Genomic DNA, 20,545 nt, shown 5'->3' with positions numbered 1-20,545 from the left:
AAAAATTTGCATTTGTGTTTAATCCATCAGGCAATGAAAACAAACTTCACCAAAATTATGACCAAATAAACAATAAAACTTCATATATTTCTATATCTTATTGTGTCTTTTTTATATGTAAAAATCGTTCGTAAAGTTACTGGGTAATAATTTTTGGAAATGATAGGAATTTTTTTTTTAATCGGAACTCATTTTTTTCCTATGCTAGGAAATACAGCAACTGAACGTCATATGTCAAACGTTGACGTCATTCGAATTGTGACGTCATGCCAGGTATGCGATACGGGGTGTGCGATACGGGTTTAGCCATGCGATACGGGGTATGCGATACAGGGTAGGTGATACAGACTGGAAAAAAGAACCTTTATTAGATATACAAAATTGCTGTATTTTGTACTAAACATATGATAAGTACCAATAATAATACAACTACAAACCAAATATCTTTGACTTACCACTAGTGGTTCACCATAAACTAGACCTTATCACAAACTAATACATCGTTGACGCTGCCACCACTGCCAGAAACAGCATACCTATGTCTCCCTTTTTGACTCCGTCAAGCAAGACCAAAATGTGAAACTAGAAACACCTATGACCCACACCAAAAACGACAACCACTGAACAACAGTCTCTTGACTTAGGACAGGTGCATAAAAATGAAGTGGGTTTCATACCAGTATACATTATTTAAATAATGCATTACTGGTACAAAAACTATATAGTTATATCATTTATTATGTTTTCTATTTATAGTAGAATAGACTTGAAAGGAGATATCTTATAGATACTTAAAACTGTAGATCAAGCTTGAAATATTCGGTCTTTATGTCAAAAATACAAAATTAAAAAAAAAAGATTTTTTAATATTATGAGCAGTACAAATAAGCTAACGTCCTCAAACAATATTTTTTGTGGGCGTTCATTAAATGCATATGTTCACATGATTCACTGGATGACCTTGTATTGCAAAGCTGAGCAGTACAACTAAGCTAACGTCCTCAGACAATTTTTTTTGTGGGCATTCATTAAATGCATATGTTCGTTCACATGATTCACTGGATGACCTTGTATTGCAAAGCCTTTCAATTGTTACAGTAACCATTCAATCATAAAATGGTAATGCAGGTTATGACATAGGTTAGGATTATTTTATGCTTATCATGGCATTAAAGTGGCAACAGGTATTTGAACCCATTAAGTCATTTGATCAATGAATACTATATAAAGTGAACATTGCCCTTTCTGCACTGATCTGCAAGAAAAATTCATGAAATCACAATATTTTGTTTCAGATGTTTTGGGTATGAGATGGAAGGGGGGCATTTCTCCATTTGGTATATATCTTAGCCTATAATTTGGCTATGTAAACCCTGTAGTTAAATCAGGTTTAATCATGTATATCTTTTGTTAATTCAAAAACCATACAAAACTATCATTATACATTTGTATATCTATCATTCAACAATCAAAAATAAATGCATACATTTTAAATTTTTACATAGGATGTATACAAAATATTGGAAAGAAAAGACAGAACACACCAACCTCCCCTCCCCCCTCCAAGAAAAGCGTAGACAGACAAAGAAAGACAAACACATGATACAGATAGCCCCACATTTCTTGGGACAACAAAGCTAATACACATCTCTTTCAGTAAATTGACAAATAATTAGGAGTCCAACTAAACCAGAATGAAGGCAAAAAATCAAAACGTTCTAAAACCTTTAAGAAGGCCATCATGTATCTTTTTAAGTTGGCTATTTGAGCCCAAGTCAATAAAACCAAAGACTTTAAACTTTATATTTATTGCTTCTCCACAAAGCATACATCAATGAGGGATTGAGTTAAGAATTGTTGGATTTGAGTTGTTGTAGAAGTAACATAACATGTAATTATGCTGACCTTTGACCTTATGCAAATTTAAAATCTCTCTGCAAGTCTATAAATGACATGAACACAAATGGACAGATGGCTACATAGCAAAATACAATAATGTACCAGTCTTGTAAGGGGACATAACAAAAAAGGAAAAATAAATGAATTCTACAATAACTTACCATATTCATCTTTAGCAGGATTAGATTGTGATGCAGTATCTGTGCTGTCAGATTTTTCTTTATTGTCTACCTCATTTTCATCTTCTTCAGAAATTTCTATGTAACAAACAACAATAAAATTGTCCTGTATGTTTGTGTTGGCAATTAATATTTTTGGACAAACATAAGGATTTTTTTTATTTTTAAATCTCTATTTTAAATTTCATTTGTTTCCTCAGTTTGTGGTACTGTGCAAATTTGTACATAATTTATGTCCGACTCTTAATCAAATTTATTTACTTACTTACTTTTTTAATAGAAATAAATCCCTTACTTTAAAACTATGACTGGTGGTTTGACATCATTGAATATAAAATTTAGAACAATGTTTTAGGGTAAATATACAAATACCTGTTATAGTCGCAGATTTATTTTCTTTCGCTTCCTCAATTTGTGGTGGTACATATTTCTCTTTGTTAATAATTTCGTGTAACAAAGACAGAATATTGAACTCTGACACGTGCCACGACAACTGTAAAAAGTAATTGTAAAGTTATCAGACTTTTAATAAAGCATGTTGACTGAATGAAGGAATTATTTTAAATTGTGTCAAAACCGTTGTATTGTCATAAGCCAGTATTAGATTTTAGCATGTTTGTCAATTTTCTTTTAATATGTGAGCTTCATCCATTTTGCAAAAAGATGTTAGATTTCATTGACATAAAATTTTCATCAAGATACTTAACTTCTCTTACATTCTTGTTTGCCTCATATCTTTAAACAAAGGAATAAGTTAAAAAAAAAATTGTTAAGAAAACTAACAGGATGAGTCCACCTTTTTTAAGAAAAAATATGTAAACAAATGTTTCTATTATATATACAAAATAAACCCTATATTGCAATCATCCTAATAAAAAAGTAATAGTATCATAAATATATAATTGTAAGCAAAAATAACTATGATGATCATTGTTGAAGGCTTTTAAGTGACCTATAGTTTCTAACTTTTACATCATTTGGTCTCTGGTGGAGATTTGTCTCAATGGCACTCATATCACATTTTGTTTTTTTAATATTACATGGGAGATAACTCTAATTTATAAACTTACTTTAGCATACATATTATTATTCTTTTTAAACAACGTTTTATCTTCTGACTGTATACCAAAGGTAATATATGGACTAACTAACATATCACCCCAGAATCCTCTCTTGGCAAACCTCTCTCCTTCCTGTAAAATAAGTCATAATCTTAGTAGTGATACAAAAATAAGTCAAGAAATAAAATAATTGTACTTTATAACAATTTGCACAGTGCAACAGACTGTTGTTGTGCCTAGACTATCATACTCACAATATATATGCTTTATTCAAAAATGCTCTGTCCCATTCACATGTAAAACAAGAGGTAAACATATAAAATACAATCACATAGAAGAAATACATCTGACCACCTTAAACTTTATGTTTGTAACCATAAAATTGTAGGTTGATGTTTACTAATTTTCATACGCAACTACATGATCAAATTTCAATGCTGTTGCAGCAAAATGAAAATAAATTCCTTTCATATATGCCTCATGCCTCAGGTTTCTGTGGCAACTCTTGTGTAATATTTTATCAAAGTTATAATGAACTGTCTCAAAAAAGGTACTTATTACTGATGACCTTTTATTGGATATATTATTTCTTTTAATAATTCGTGAATTCAAAATCTCTCTGTATGCTGTACTAAAAAATATGTCACTTTTAAACAATAATTTATGAAGAATCATTAGTTAATAATTGTCTCTCCGATGTTTCAAACTTTGCATATAACAGATTGTCTTTCACTACATATTTAAATTATTGTTACAATTCTTATGAGTAAAAGAATCAATTGAAATATTTATGAGTATTGTAACATTATGGATCATTTAATTATAGCAATTATCTATTAGTAAAGAAAACAAATAAGACAAATTGTTTAATGAGTAAACAATTGTATCGTCTTTTCCAACTTTATAGGTATATATTTTATCTGTGATATCTAAATATATTCAGGTATTTTTCATTTTGTAGTTCCATTTTTATTTGAACTACAACATGTATTATAAAAGATAAATAATAAATAAATCCTTTTTCTTCTCGATAATTCAAAATCAATATAATACAAGAGTGCACAGGCTGAAATGTCTCGCCTTCTATACTAATCATTGATATTATGTTGATAGTCCTAGGTATAAAGCTAAGCTTTATTACAACTGTCACATAAACTTAACATTAACCAAGATAACTAAACAAAGACCAATGAACCTTGAAAATGAGGTCAAGGTCAGATGAAACATGCAAGGCAGATATGTACAGCTAACAATGCTTCTATACAACATATATAGTTGACCCATTACTTATAGTTTAAGAAAAATAGACCAAAACACAAAAACTTAAAACTGTGCAATGAACCTTGAAAATGAGGTCACGGTCAAATAAAACCTGCACAACTGACATAAAGATCATAAAATATTTCCATACACCAAATATAGTATTAGATAAAAAGCCCAAAACTCAAAAACTTAACTTTGACCACTGAACCATGAAAATGAGGTCAGGGTCACATGACATCTGCTCGCTAGACATGTACACCTTACAACCATTCCATACAACAAATATAGTAGACCTATTGCATATAGTATGAGAAAAACAGACCAAAACACAAAAATTTAACTATAACCACTGAACCATGAAAATGAGGTCAAGGTCAGATGACACCTGCCAGTTGGAAATGTACACCTTACAGTCCTTCCATACACCGAATATACTAGCCTTATTGCTTATAGTATCTGAGATATGGACTTGACCACCAAAACTTAACCTTGTTCACTGATCCATGAAATGAGGTCGAGGTCAAGTAGAAACTGTATGACAGACATGAGGACCTTGCAAGGTATGCACATATCAAATATAGTTATCCTATTACTTATAATAAGAGAGAATTCAAAGTTACAAAAAAAAAAAATTTTCAAGTGGTCGCTGAACCATGAAAATGAGGTCAAGAACATTGGACATGTGACTGACGGAAACTTCGTAACATGAAGCATCTATATACAAAGTATGAAGCATCCATGTCTTCTACCTTCTAAAATATAAAGCTTTTAAGAAGTGAGCTAACACCGCCGCCGCTGTAGCCGCCGCCAGATCACTATCCCTATGTTGAGCTTTCTGCAACAAAAGTTTCAGGCTCGACAATAAAACTATAAATACTAAAACTTATACACAATGCTCATAATCTTAAAACGGTCTTAAAATCTGTATGTGGATGACAACTCTTGTATACTTACAAGTGTGAGCATCTATGGCCCGTAACTTACCCAAATTGCACCTATTTTGAAACTTTTTTAACCTACGTTAATATACGCTTTAGACAAAAGTTCCCATTATGTGTTTATTTTGTAGATGTGTCATTATTTTCTATATGGTTTCACCAATTTAATTTTTAATCCATATGGAATCATAGAAAAATTGGTCTGAACTAACCTCTAAACCATTAACGATTCTGTAATGAGGAGTACTTAAATTGCATCCATGCTTAAATTCGCATTGTCAAAAGTCGAATAACAGAGCTTTTTTTTTTAATTTCTTCAAATATTTTGAACAATTGGATATTTGTCCATGCTTACTGTTCATTTTTTAAGAAATGGACACTTGTAACATATAGTATTTGCTAATTTTGAAAAGATGACGTCGCATGGCGACCTTTTACATACATTTTGCTTTTTCAGTAAACACTTCACCTGTTGCTAAATACTGTGGTGAACGATTTGTGTATATCTAAATATGTTTACCTATGTTGAAAGACGTGCATAGTATCAAATCTTAAAATACAAATTGTTTAGTCTCTAGGAAATCTTGTAAGATTTCTGCTGCTATTTTTGCTAAATAGGTGCAATTTGGGTACTGTGACATTAGACACATCGCTATTCATTTTTATATAAAATCTCGAACAAAGTATTAAAAAAAAAAATATATTTATTCTTCTTTATTCTGAAGATTTATTTTTTAACTTATTACATATTTTTTTTTCAGAATATACTGACAATTCTTATATATTTATGAAAATAATAAATTTTTGTATTTTTTTTTATCATTTTCTAAACATTTTCTTAGATTAAGTAGGACAAGAGTGTCCATAGTACACACACTATCATTTTCTATGTTCAGTGGAGCATGAAATTGAGGTCAAAATATATTTGGCATTAAAATTAGAAAGATCATATCATATGGTACATGCTTACTAAGTTTCAAGTTGATTGGACTTCAACTTCATCAAAAACTACCTTGACCAAAAACTTTAACTTGAAACTTGCACTATCATTTTCTATGTTCAGTGGACCGTGAAATTGGGGTCAAAATTATAATTTGGCATTAAAATTTTAAAGAACATATCATAGGGAACAAGTATACTAAGTGTCAAGTTGATCTGACTTCAACTTCATCAAAATCTACCTTGACCAAAAACTTTAACCTGAAACAGGACAGACGAACAAATGGACAGATGAATGGACCAACAAACCAGAAAACATAATGCCCCTCTCCTATCGTAGGTGGGGTATAATAATTATGAATCAAAAAAGCAAAAATTGAGCATTCTGACAGATTTTCATATAAAGATGAAGTTAAGTATAGACATGAAAAATATTTCAATTTTAGTACTCCATTAAAATCATTTGTTACTTTATCTGAAACCTATGCTGATTCTGTAAGGAATAAATCAGGGTTGGCAAAAACCCGGGTTTTATGAGTATTGCCCAGCCCAGTGGGAAATACTGGAAAAGCCGGGTTTTACTGGGTTTAAGTGGGTAATACTGGGCAATACTGGGTAATATAAGATATTTGTCTGAATTTTAAAGAGGATTCAGTGCTAAACACAAATGCAATACATTTACTATGATATTTATACCCTATTTTGTTTGTTTAGCATTTGTCTAGATTGGCAAACTGTAAATAGAAAGCAAATAAATCATTTTTTTTCAAATGAATATTAGCTCCTATTAAGAAATAACAATTACATGTACATGTATTAAAGAAACATCACATTTAAATAATGTATATGTACTGTCACTAATTAATAAGTAATTATTCAGATTAGAACACAAATTTGTTTATGTAACAATAATCAGTCCTTTCAATTTTATAAGTGTTAATGGCATGACCCTGTAGGGTGTTTTTTTAGCAATATGAATGTATACCAATTAAAATTAACAATTCACTTAAACACTGCAATAAAAGTTTTTTTCAAAGTTTGGATTATTAAAACAATACTTGGTAATTAAAAGGTATCTTTAAATGTGCAAATCTTGTATTCTGCCTACAAATAAAATTAATAGAGAAGAGAATGAAATTGAATTTTCTAGAAATGACTGTCAATGCATATGGTTATCTGTATAAAAAGTATATATTTAGCTGTTATACTATGAAACTATAACAAGTCTTTGCTATTTTGTGTTAAAATAAGCTTAAAAAATCATATTGCCCAGTAATGCCCACTATTACCCATTTCTGGGAGTATTGCCCAGCCCTGGAAAACCCGGGTTTTCCCGCCCGGGAATTCCCGGGTGGGTAATACTTTGCCAACCCTGGAATAAATCTATATTGAAAACTCCAGATTATAAAGTAGATAGAAAATTTACTCCAAAAAGATACCAAGAACCACATTTTAGTAGGAGACCAAGTTATGAGTTGTATGATGATAGGGATAGATTAAATAAGAATCAAGGATCAGATTATTCCCCAAACAAGAGATATGTTGATAAGGATACATTTTCAAAGGACTTTCAATCCTTAAATAGGTATTCAACTGAAAAATATGTTTTTATAAACCTGGACTACATTTAACCCTTTAGCGAATGAGTCCCGGTTTATCGGTATTCACGCTTCAGACAGCTGACGATGAGTCCCATTTTACCGGGATCAGAATACCTCTTTTATATTTCCCACTCAAAACAGTGCAAACATGAGTTATCTTTCTTTGATGAATACCCGGATGAAAGTGTAAACATAGCGCTTCCGTTTGTTGAAAACTGTGTCAAAATCAAACGAAATTTACGGAATTTACGAGAACTTGAAATGAGGGAACATTTTTTTTGAAAGAATATGGAAGAATTGAAGCCAAACTAGTATACGTTTTTGACATAAAATGTCGTTTTATGTACAAAACACTTGGAATGGACATCGTTCAGTTTAAGGAATTTGTACAGCCTCATAAATTTTTTCAAAATTTTGCCGTTTTGGGTAAAAAAAATTACGATTTGGGGTCTAAGAGCAGAATTTTAAGAATTTCACCTAGATTGTGCCGAAAATTTGAAATTTGAATATTTTATGAAGAAAAAATTATCAAAACATGAACAAAACTGTGAACATGGTGTTAGTGAATGAAATAAATACACAAATAACTACAAACAAGTTTTTATTGACATTTATTATGAAGATCTCCCACTTGAGTAATAGTAGCCAGTGAAGCCATGGTCTCAGAGTAGCTTCTGTCTGGGCAGCAATCCGTGAAAGGGTTAAATGTGGTCAAACCAGGATGACAATTGGCTCACTGCCTATAATTTGGAGATCAGATAAGACAAACTGATCACAATAGTGAAACAAATTATAGTACAGACTGAGCAGCTCTTTTCATGAAAATTTTAAGAGCAAAAATATTTGTAAGTCATACACATTTCAGTATAATTTACGATCAATTGTTATCTTCAGATTTTTTGTGAATAGAGTAACAGGTATATAAACTGTTTTTTGGTACATACATGTTTAACAAGAACACCAGATGCCAGGGTTCTGTTAGGTACGTCATAATTTCCATCTCTTGGTTCATAAGCTATACCATATTTCCTCCAATTCTTGTACTCTCGTGCATGTATGATGTCTCCCTATAACGCAGATATGCTTGAAAATGTAAACATATATCACAGTACATAAAATAACAAGAGGCTGTCATAGCGAGACAGCAAACAAGATTTTTTAACATTTATTTGTGTCCTGGCATTTTTTAATATCACTCCAGAATGGTGAAAGTGAAAATTGTCAATATCGAACTTGATCTCAATTTGGTCATAAAGTAACAACATATTAAAATTCAAAAAGCTTTGGTTGAACGGTTCAGGAGTTATTGCACGGAAATTGTTTGTTAGCCGCCAGCTTGTCGTACATCCCCATATCAATAAATGATTTTTACTTAGTAAATCTGGTTAAAAACGATTTTTTCAATCTATGAATTTTGTTCTTTTAGTGGAAACTCGTTGAATTCTATATGTAACTTCATGATATTAGAATATTTTAATTCAACCAGCTCATTCAGTAAAAATAATCATGGTTCATTTGTCACATAATTTTATGGGCTTACAATGGTAAATAATTCCATCAAATGTGCTCTTTTAACTCAAAATATGAACCAGTTACGGTACTCATTTGTCACTTCAATAAATTTAATAAAAATTAGTATCTCACAATTTATGAAAGTATTAAGACTAATAAATAATTTGGTCAAAAGCGTCATGAATTTTTTGCCTTAAGGATGTACTTAGGTGAAATTTAAAAAATCAAGAAATAAAAATTGATACTACATTTTGAAAGAGCATCAGTTAAGGAAAAAAATAAGCTAAAAAGATATTTGAGTTTATAAAAGCGCGAAAAGGCTGACTCTGACTTTTACCTTACATTTGTATTGGTATTATTTGGGTCTCAAATTCAAAGAACAAAAATTAAGAAATTGCTTAAATTTGGAAAATGGCTTTTTATGAGCTATTAAAGTCTTTTACACAAAGAAAAATGGGTGTTATGGGGCAAAATATTTTACCCTGTATTGATGGAAAAAAACAGAGGAGTCCGAACATTTGACACCAATTTCCAAAACCTCACCCAAGTACATCCGTAAGTTGGTTTTTTTGGGCCATGGTGTTGTCTTTTTTTTTTTACTTATTATCTAAGGTGACTCCTAAGTATCTTCTCCTTTTACTGAAACAACTTTTTGATAGATTTTTTTTACCCAAATATTCTTTAATTTTCAAATTAAAAATAAACATCAAATATTCACCTCTCTTTCTATTAATCTCATGTGATAGTCCCAGTCAAATACATTATCTCTTGTGTCATATCGTACTCCTAAATCTCGCTGTAATCGTAAGTCCCTGTAAAAGAAGTCAATATTGATTGATTGATTAATTGATTGGTGTTCAACACCACTTACAGCACTATTGTAATATTACATGGTCAATAGACCAATCCTTAATTAATTGCTTTGTCCGGAAAGCAAATATGTCTTCAGATGACGCAGACGACAACGACAGCATACCATTAAACGATCCCAAAATTTGTTTGCGGCCGTATAAAAACCTTATAAACATAAATTCATTTTGTATTTGAAGTTTTTGTCTTAATCCACAATAACAGACACAATACATCATACAAACATACCAAACAGGTACCAGTTGCCCGTTATATCAGAGTAAGCATATGATCTGTAGAAAGTATGTTAAAACTATACTAAAGAGTGAGGTATGCAATTCCTTCAGTTCTTTTTTCAAAACATTAAAGTAATATTCATAAACATGTATCTACTTTTTAAAACATATTAATAACATAAAACCATGTGGATATAAAATATATGAAACATCTCAAATGCTTTATTTACTCCTTTCAAGTATTTATTTAATGAAATGCTAAAGGTACAATCAACAAATTTACATAATTGACCTGAGTTTAACATACCACATTTTTTCTACATCAAAAAGCTTTGGATCAGGATTTCTCCAAAATTTAAATATTCCTTCCATGAAATCTCTTTCTTTAAACTGAAAATAAGATAAACATGTCATGCTATAAATATAAAGAATTAATGTGTACAATTATTTTTTTAAATATTTAGAAACCCAACATCTTAATGTTTTTACAATTGCAAAAAATATAACAGTACAAAATTTATTAATTCAGTAGTGATTTACAGTAACTATTGTTTTTTTTTCAATTTTTCATATTGTTGAAATATTTGAAACAAGAATGTGTCCTCAGTACACGGATGCACCACTCGCACTATCATTTTCTATGTTTGAAATTGGAATAAATTCTCTAATTTGGCATTAAAATTAGAAAGATCATATCATAGGGCACATGTATACTAAGTTTCAAGTTGATTGGACTTCAACTTCATCAAAAACTACCTTGACCAAAAACTTTAACCTGAAGCGGGACAGACGGACGCACAGACCAGAAAACATAATGCCCCTCTACTATCGTAGGTGGGGCATAAAAAGCATTAAACTTTGATAATTGACTATTGTTTGCCTATTCTCTAGTGGCAAATATTTCATACATCCTCAGGACCAGAACAAATTAACATTCAATACACTTCGATTAATACAATCTGTAAAGAGGGTTGACTGTGATAAACTGCAGGATATGATAACTGAAATGTATGTTGAGTAAGAAAAAATAATTTTCATTAGGCCACTTACAGAACTCCAACTTTTTAAAGGGTTCTTTAATGTACAGAGAGTCAGCACTAGTCTCTCTAAAGGAGGCATCAGAGTCAATGTCCCTATTCCATCTAGATGAGTCAGAGTCTTTATACATACCATAACTAATTCTAATGCAAAAATGTTTGTCACGTTCATTTTGAGTGGATAATGTCACTTTTTTACATGGCATCAATTGACAATTGGTGCTATGGGATGTACGTGCAAGCGCAGACGGCATATGACAGATTTTCATTACATGTTTTAACGTTGTTTTCTGTCAGTTTCATTAGAATGGAGATAACAATATTGTATTTTAAGCTCTGACGGCATCAATCTGATGGTCGCAAATACCTGTTTACTGTCTCCGCTAACGCATCGCCAGTAAACTTAATTTGCCACCATCAAATCCCCAATTGATGCCGTCGGAGCTTAAAATACAATACAGTTATCTCCTAAATGACACTCTTCTTCAGCATGGCTTTATTCTGAATTGGAGATGTTCCGATTATCAAATTGCTATATCTTAGCCAACCTTTGTGGTTTTAATACTTTGTATTTTGTAATTTAGAGCAAAACTAAAGAAAATTTGTATTCTTAAATGATCTGTATTGCCATTACCTTAAGTTGTGATAAATCTATAAAAGGTAATTTTTTCTCTAAATAATCAAAATCTGTAACCATCCTGAAATGAACAAAAGCAAATATTTAGGAGCATAATTAACTCCCTTATATAAAAAAAATATATATGAACACATTAATTAATATGGCATTGTCTTATACAATAAATCAACTGACTTTCTATTATAACAGTTGCATGCTTGTCTTAAAAAGTTGATGGTCAAAGGTTTGATCCTTATGAGTTCAAAACAAATACTGAACTCAAATTTGCTGCTTAGGTGCATGTTACTTACAATGTACAAGTAAGAAAAAGACTGGTCATGTTGGTGTCTAATTAAAATGTCCAAATTCGATGGTAAATTTATCTGCACACTAGTACTGTAATCTTTGTCATGTGTAAGTCTAGCACAAAGTTAGGTTCATATTCAATTTGCAGTCAAGCCTTTTTCTGGAACTTTCCTTTTAAACTATCTACTGTTATTGGAAACAAATGTGTTTTAGTTGGGTTTTTTTCATATTTTCAGTTTTTGGTATGTTAGTCCTTAAATTTAAAAAAAAACTTTGCTGAAAGGGATTTTTTGGGGTTTTTTTTCTTTGTGTGTATCATGCTAAATATATCTCATAGAAATCAACACAGTGATTACATAGTATACAAAACTAGTTTCTGCTTAATGGTCATTTGAAGTGCAAACCAAATAAAGAAAGTCTAACAGTCCAATCACATTCAAGAATTTGTAGATATGCAAATCATATAAGAAATATATATAGATTCCACTGCTATAACCTGAAATATTAGATGCATGTACTAGATTTTCTCCTTCCAATGAACAACAAGGAGACTTATCTACATATCTACATACTTAATCTTTATCTACATATCTACATACTTAATCATTTCATTTGACATCTTCTGTACATATTCCATGGACTGCTGCCTTACAAGTAAATTCCCATATAGTTCTAAAAATAGTTCTGTTTTCTCTACCAAAAAAAATCAAATCTAGTTTATATATAACTTTACTATAATCACTGTACAATAATTCTTAGATTGGTCAATTAGAATTTTTCTCTAAGTTTACACTTCGATAAACCATGTTTCCGAAACTACTTTTGTAATCTATTCATGCGCGATACACAAGCTTGCAGTGATCCCTGGATTTTCAGCTAATTGAGATTTAAAAACAATTGCATAACAGTTGTGACTATTCTAGTGCATAATATATAACAAAAAAATGATATAAAATTAAAGCATTAATAAAGCTTCGAAAATGTATAATAATAAAATTTAATAAAATTCCCCGAAATTTCATGAAGGATTTTGCGAATTTACGTCATGGCAAAACACGACGTCATACGAATGGAGATTTTCAAGGGAAAGATTATTTCGTTACGTGTACGCTTCAAATTCGGATAACATTTAATTAAAATGTAGTTTTTGAGGTAGGTGCTATTTCATTTAAAATTCCGTTTTATTTATCGGACATTTATGGTTTTTAGAAAGTCAAAAAGGCGGCGTACTCCTTAGTTACGACTTGCCGTTGTGCTTTTGATGGTAAATATATATAGTAGCCATCAACAAAACAAATGTTTATTAAATATCATAAATGTTTGACTGAAGAATTATAAGGATTAAACACATTTTTTCTAGAGGTTATTGATTTGTAAACCAGGGCTCTTACTCACAAACTCAACATAAATGTCCTTCAGACTTTTATTCAGTTTGTGAGTTAATCACCCCTGTTTACACATCAATAACCTCTAGAAAAAAATGTGTTTAATCCTATAATATCATATTCCAATGCACTATTCATGATGTTGCTGTATAAAATTAAGATATACTTATAACAACTGACAACACATATAAGTATAAGCCACAATATCCTTATCAGGAGGCCAAGGCAAGTTTTATAATTTAGAGCTTGCTTTAGAAACTAAGAATTCTTTTATATTTAACTACCAAGAATTGGGATTATTAAAACTGGATACTTTATATTTTATTAAATACTAACTACTACATGGCAGGCCCGTAGCCAGGAATTTCCAAGGGAAGGTATTTGGACTCATGAACTCAACTTTAACAGTCACAATTTGAACAGAACGTTGACTTTAACAGTGCTCATTTGGATTCAAGGGGAGGTTCTTCCGAACCACCCGTGGTACGGGTATGCATGTATTAGTAAGTGGTTTTTTTTCAGAACTTATTCTTAATCTGCATTTTCTTTGTAGCTTTAGTTATTCAAATGATTATTACAATAGGGGAGTCAAGAACATAAAGTATTCACTTTAACTTGTTTAACTCCGCCACTTGCTGATGTAAGGAACCTTGCCTTGTCAGTGGTTTTAATTAAAAGCTGTTCATCTGTAATTTACTAAATCCATGTTCATCGTTTTTTTGTGTACGTTAATGAATTTGGTGCTGTCCGATATGTCTAGACATAGGCAATTTAGACATTACATGACGGTATGAATACTATAGTATGTCTAGACATAGGCAATTTAGACATTACATGACGGTATGAATACTATAGTTTGTCTAGACATAGGCAATTTAGACATTACATGACGGTATGAATACTATAGTATGTCTAGACATAGGCAATTTAGACATTTCATGACGGTATGAATACTATAGTTTTCTTGTTTGAGTGTTTTATGTTTGTCATTTCGAGACATTTTATAGCTGACTACGTGTATGCAATTCCAGTTTTCCAGTTTATCTCAATATTGTAGGCATTAAGAGTGACCTCTAGTTGTCTACTTTTAAGTTATTTGTTCTCCGATGGAGAATCCTCTAAATTGACACAATCATACATCTTTTTATATTCATTGAAACTGTGTAATAACCTTTAGATACATTCTTGGTTTGTGTTGCCCAATTATTGTTTCATTAATGTAAACTTCTGACATGATTTCTCATTGCACACTATGTATCGGATCTTTTTCTTTATTATTTCTGCTATGACTGACAAGTTATTTTTGCAATCACATTCCCTATGAATGAAATTTCATACAGTAATGGTTCAATTACATTCATATATAATTTTTTTTAAATCTTGTGTGAAAGCATAATTTGTTAGAAGCAGAAAACAATCAGAGAATAATATCTAACCTTGTAAACCCATTCTGTTTGGTGGTTCCATAAACAATGACATAAACAATAAGTCTCTACAGTAAAGTTCACATTGTGTTTCAATGATGTAGAACTGAAATAAACATAAAATTGATATTCTAATTATATATTACAATTCCTTCACAAGACTAGAAACTACAATACACATCTAATTAGTCAAAGGCTAATGTTGATCAGAGGTCTTTTAAGAAATCAGTAAGTGAAACAAGTGCTTTACAAAAAAAAAGGTTTTTAATTCTGAACAAAAAACTCTCCCTTTTCTGCTGTCTTTTCCTCCTTCTGCTATTGAGTTTAAGTTTTCATTCTCATGTTTGTAGTTTTATCAATGTTTATAGCTCATGTTCTTAATTTTCTTGAATATAGTTGCTGCAATACTGACAAACATGTTAATCAAACACATTTTGAGGTGTAAATCTTTGCTATCTATAGCTAAGTGTCATTGTTGCAATATGATAAGACATTTATACTAACTTAGGTAGACCTGGTTTAAGCATTCATGTAAAACAGAACTCATATAATCTGTGTTACATATTATATCTATGAGAATGCGCTATGGTTGACACAAAAGTTTCTGTAATTTTCAAAGAGTTAAGGATAAACTTAGGTGATTAAAGGTAAAATTAAATAAATCAAGAATTCAAAATTGATAATTTAAGCTGGAAGATTATTAGTTGAGGATCAAAATAACCTAAAAATATGGATACATCATGGAGCTCCTTTTCGAGATATTTGATTTATTAAATATGGCGGGAAAAGGATGACTCAGACTTTTACCTTATATTTGCATTGGTATTTTTTGGGTCTCAAATGGAAAGACAGAAAATTAAGAATCTGCTTAAATTTTGCCAAATAACCTTTTATAAGCTATTAAATCTTATGTTAAAAGATAAATAGGTGTTATGGGGCAAAATATTTTACCTTGTATCGCATGGAAAAACACCAAGGAGTCCGAACATTTGACACTTATTTCAAACCCTCACCTAAGTACATCCTTAAATCCTTTTTTGAGTTCAAACCCCATAATGAAATAGTACCGGTATATATTTATTTGTCTGACTGAATTCATTTAACTAACGCACACAGAACCTTACATGTAATTTCCGTTTTTTGTGTCTATATGATCTGGCGATGGTTTGTAAAACATGTCTGATATCACCTGCTCCAATCAAAAGTATATTCAATGTATCTGTAAAAGTACAATCAAAAGTATATTTAATGTAATTGTAGAAATACAATCAAAAGCATATTTAATTATGATAATGTATCTATTTTTGAAAAAAAGTGACAATGAAAATTGTAAATGCATTAAAAGTACAAATTTGTATCAGTAACTGCATTTGTACAAACAGTGTAAACATTAATACATTTGTACAAACAGTGTAAACATTAATATATATTCCTCACAACAAAACATTTTCATATCATTTATCTATGTTTCTTAAAAAATATTTTTATAAGTATTCATTGAAGAAATGAATTTATTACAAGCGATAAGGAATGTTATTTTGAACATGATATTATCTGTGTATTTATACCAAATATGTTCAGTTATCAGCCAAAACCGCAAGGAAATTTCTGGGGCAACATAACAACGATATGACCTCTCAAGGTCACATCTGATGTAAAATTGAACCAAAATCATTTTAATATACATAATAAAGTCATTCAGATAAAATGAGTATTATATTGCAAGAATGGCCTATTTTTTAGATTCTTTGATAAAAAAAAGTGACAAGCGAATGAGAGTGAAATAAAAAGGGGATCTTGTGAGGAGTAGAAATGTTGATCAAGGCCAGAGATAGTTTAAACCTGAAATTTACATGATTGTGCAAATAGCACCAGCAGTTTCATTGCTATTGCCTGTAAAACATATAATTATTTTACCTTTTCCTTCGTCTGTATCTAGTTTCAAATTGTTCAGTGCTGAGATCGTATCTGTAAATATATAAAAAGAATAAATTGACTGTTGACATAGAGATGTTTTCACCTGAAGGTAATTGCAATAGTTTACAATGAATCTGGAATGGTTTAAGCTGAACCTGTTCATAGTCAAGAGCTTGTAGTTCAGTAGTTATCATGGTTATTGTTGGTCCATCTGTGTCATTTTTTTTTTTTTTTTTTTTTTTGGCAAATTGTTGTTATAAATAAGGTTTCTCCTTTTCTCCATTGAATCATTTTATGTATGTCGGGCCTTTCATAGTCAACTACAGTATGGTTATTTCTCATTGTTGGAAGCTGTACATGTGTGGTTGCCTTAAAATTGCTTTCATCCACTTTATTAACCCTTTACTCCATGGAGATTTTTTTTTTAAATACTTGATTCGCATAGGATTTATTCAATAAAAAAAAAATAATCAGGTTTAAAGTATTTAATGCATTACAAAAACGAATATTTCATCAATGAAATTCAAGTCAGATATTCTCACGAATTTTCTTTTTAGATACAATTTTTTTAAAGTTTGATGCAGACATTTTGTAGTCAAAGCGTTTCAACTGAAGTTCTACACAGGCGTCAAAAAGCATCATAATGGAGGAAAGGGTTAAAACTTTGGTTGACAATCTTACCACATTTTCTTATTGTTATATAAAATACATGTGTGTGTATGTGTGTGTATGAAGTTTATACATGTTCAAACTGGTTTTTTTTCTTTGTATATAATACTTGATAATTATTTTTGTCGCTGTTTAAAATAATGTCTTATATTTGTAATGGCGATCCTATGTTTTAGAACAGTATTATGTCCCTCTAAAATGGTCATTTAGTTACTACTGTTAATATGAATTATTGATAAAAATTGTTGTTTAACATGTCTATAAATTTAGTTACATTATTGTGCTATAATTCATTGAATTTATTCTCAGATTTTGTTGAATTTGCAACTTATAATTTAGTTATAGACTGTTTATATTTGAATAGTATTTGTTAAATAATTGCGGAGATAAATAATTGTACTGGGCTTGTTTTCATAAGCCACTCTGGTTGATATAACAACCTCTCATTTTAGCTTTTATTTAAGAGCTTACTGGTCTTGAATAGACCTCAGTCCTTGTCTACATGAAAGGTCCAGCACAGACTTCGCTGACTAACTGGTCTTGCACAGACATTGCTCACCGTCTACACGAAAGGTGTAATGCATTTTACTGCCACTAGAGACAATGTCGCTCTTGTGTCTAGCATTATAATACATCTAGAACAAGGTTAAAATGACAGTTAAAGCTATGTCACTTTTATGTGAATTTTTAAATGTCTTTCGTATACATGTTTAATGTTTTTATCTTTACAAAATTGTTGATACTTGTTGAATTATAATTTGCTAATAAACTATGAAAACTTGCTAGTGTTGAGTTCTACAAAGCCACATATGATGATATGAAGGATCAGAGACTCAGGATCTAGATTTTAACTCTTTAGGCAGACAGGGGTAAACAGTTGATTAAAATATGTTGACAATGACAATGATACGGAAATACACAACTTAAAAACCTGATACCTACTCTTTACACAGTCTGGGGTAAAATATGTAAAAGTTGACACAGAAAACACACAACGTAAACAGCCCTCCTGTTACATATTATATACTCTTTGTAATCCCATTTAACGTACATGTAAACATGGTAAATAAATACATCATTATTTTTTTCTCAATTTGTGGTGTTACAACACTGTTCCAGGTTGGTTAGAGGGTTGGTCACCCACAAACTGACAATAGATATAAGATGTGGTATGAGTGCTAATGAGACAACTCTCAAATCCAAGTCACAATTTTATAAAAAAACAAAAACATAATATGGGGACGAAGTCCCCAGTTACGGTAGAAAAATCAATAAAAAAAAAAAAAAAAAAAAAAAAACGGGAAAATTTCCCGAATTTTTCATTCTACTAATGAACTCAAAATCGTTAACTTTTTTTATCAGATCTACTTCCTGTTCCGGTTTTCTCCGCTTTTGCGCAGATATCTGTCTTGTTTGCATGAGACTTTGAAAAAATTTATATTTATCAGTCTAGTAAAATATAAGATTGGATCTCAATACAAATTTAATTTTAATAATTGTTTGATATGAAAAAACGTTACCTGATGAAAGCGTTTCTTTTGTTTACATCGAATATGACGTCATAACTTAAAGAACGTCACAGCTAATTCCCTAACAACAGAATCAAAATCGGGAACGTTACGTACGGTATTTCGGTTTCTTTTTATCAACGTGATTGAATTAAAAAAATAATACATACAGACTTCGTCCCCATTCACAGGTTATGCCTGCCTCATATTACATTGTAGGTCTTCAACGCTGTAAAGGGCCCCAAAACAAATATGTATAACCCCTACACACTTTATGCCAGTAGTTTGTAATTGAGTGGTTGTTGTTTAACATATTTGCGTTTTCTTGTTAATTTTTTTTACAGTTAGTTCTTGTATTGTTCTGTTGCACCACCATGACCACTGTCCCAGGTTTTGTGGATCCAAAGTTGGGCTATCACTAACACATTTAACTCGGATATATTTTGTAGGTGCTTGTTTAAAGTCTGGAGTTTGCATTCTGTGTTTTTCATATGTTGTTGCATTGTATATAATATGTTGTTTTATTATTTTTTGAACATGCATGTAAACTAGCTTGACAGCTGACCATTAGTTTTCTCGTTGAAATTGTTTACAATTGGTCATTTTCAGGTCCCTTCAAAGCTTTCTATGCAGTGTAAGTTTTGCTAATTGTTGAAGGTTATCTCTACTAGTGTATTTCTATGTCATTTGGTCTCTCAGGAGGAGAGAAAATTGTCTCTTTGTCATTGGCAATCGCACATTTTCTAATTTTATATTGCTGAAAGAATATACCAAGATATTTACAGATTTAATGGAAGTATTTCTAGAATTAAAGCTGAACAGAAAATAATTGGGTATGCAGCCTCATTTAGTTGTGGTAGTAATTTTGAGAGGATTTAGAACATTCTAGTATTTGGAACACACTGTCTTTAATCTTTATCGAAAATCAAATGTTATCCACCTGTATCTTGCAAATCCAGAGCCGGGGTGAACCCCCACCAGGTGATTGTACCAAACTGATCCGTCATTGTCTTATAATGTTATGGAATGGCATGAAATCATCGTCTTTTTCTATGACATGTTAAATCTTGCCGCCTCGGTGTCCTCCATTTGTAAACAAACAAGTTTCGCAGTAAATAATTTATTTATTTTTTATAGATATCTAAATCTTATGATTTTTTCTAGTATCTTTATTTGTTGAAAATTCATTTTCGTTCAAACAAACTT

The 20,545-nt window shown here is 30.9% G+C and overlaps 1 protein-coding gene across 1 annotated transcript in view; it reads right to left on the bottom strand.

Moving 5' to 3' along the window:
- LOC139481441 (dynein axonemal assembly factor 3-like) overlaps positions 1 to 20,441 on the bottom strand; it is a 35,555-nt gene extending 15,114 nt beyond the window's left edge. Inside the window, exons 1-12 of the mRNA XM_071264771.1 lie at positions 20,280 to 20,441; positions 17,163 to 17,213; positions 16,370 to 16,464; positions 15,258 to 15,351; positions 13,036 to 13,129; positions 12,149 to 12,212; positions 10,785 to 10,867; positions 10,111 to 10,204; positions 8,825 to 8,947; positions 3,149 to 3,271; positions 2,451 to 2,571; positions 2,061 to 2,156 (exon numbers count right to left, since the gene is read on the bottom strand). Coding sequence (XP_071120872.1) covers positions 2,061 to 2,156; positions 2,451 to 2,571; positions 3,149 to 3,271; positions 8,825 to 8,947; positions 10,111 to 10,204; positions 10,785 to 10,867; positions 12,149 to 12,212; positions 13,036 to 13,129; positions 15,258 to 15,351; positions 16,370 to 16,464; positions 17,163 to 17,213; positions 20,280 to 20,346 — 1,105 coding nt within the window. The 5' untranslated portion in view covers positions 20,347 to 20,441. The remainder of the gene's footprint in view (positions 1 to 2,060; positions 2,157 to 2,450; positions 2,572 to 3,148; positions 3,272 to 8,824; positions 8,948 to 10,110; positions 10,205 to 10,784; positions 10,868 to 12,148; positions 12,213 to 13,035; positions 13,130 to 15,257; positions 15,352 to 16,369; positions 16,465 to 17,162; positions 17,214 to 20,279) is intronic.
- Positions 20,442 to 20,545: the final 104 nt, after the last annotated feature.

Source organism: Mytilus edulis, chromosome 7 (genome assembly GCF_963676685.1).
Source record: "Mytilus edulis chromosome 7, xbMytEdul2.2, whole genome shotgun sequence".
Lineage (NCBI taxonomy): Eukaryota > Metazoa > Mollusca > Bivalvia > Mytilida > Mytilidae > Mytilus > Mytilus edulis.
This window is presented reverse-complemented; position numbering and strand designations above follow the sequence as displayed.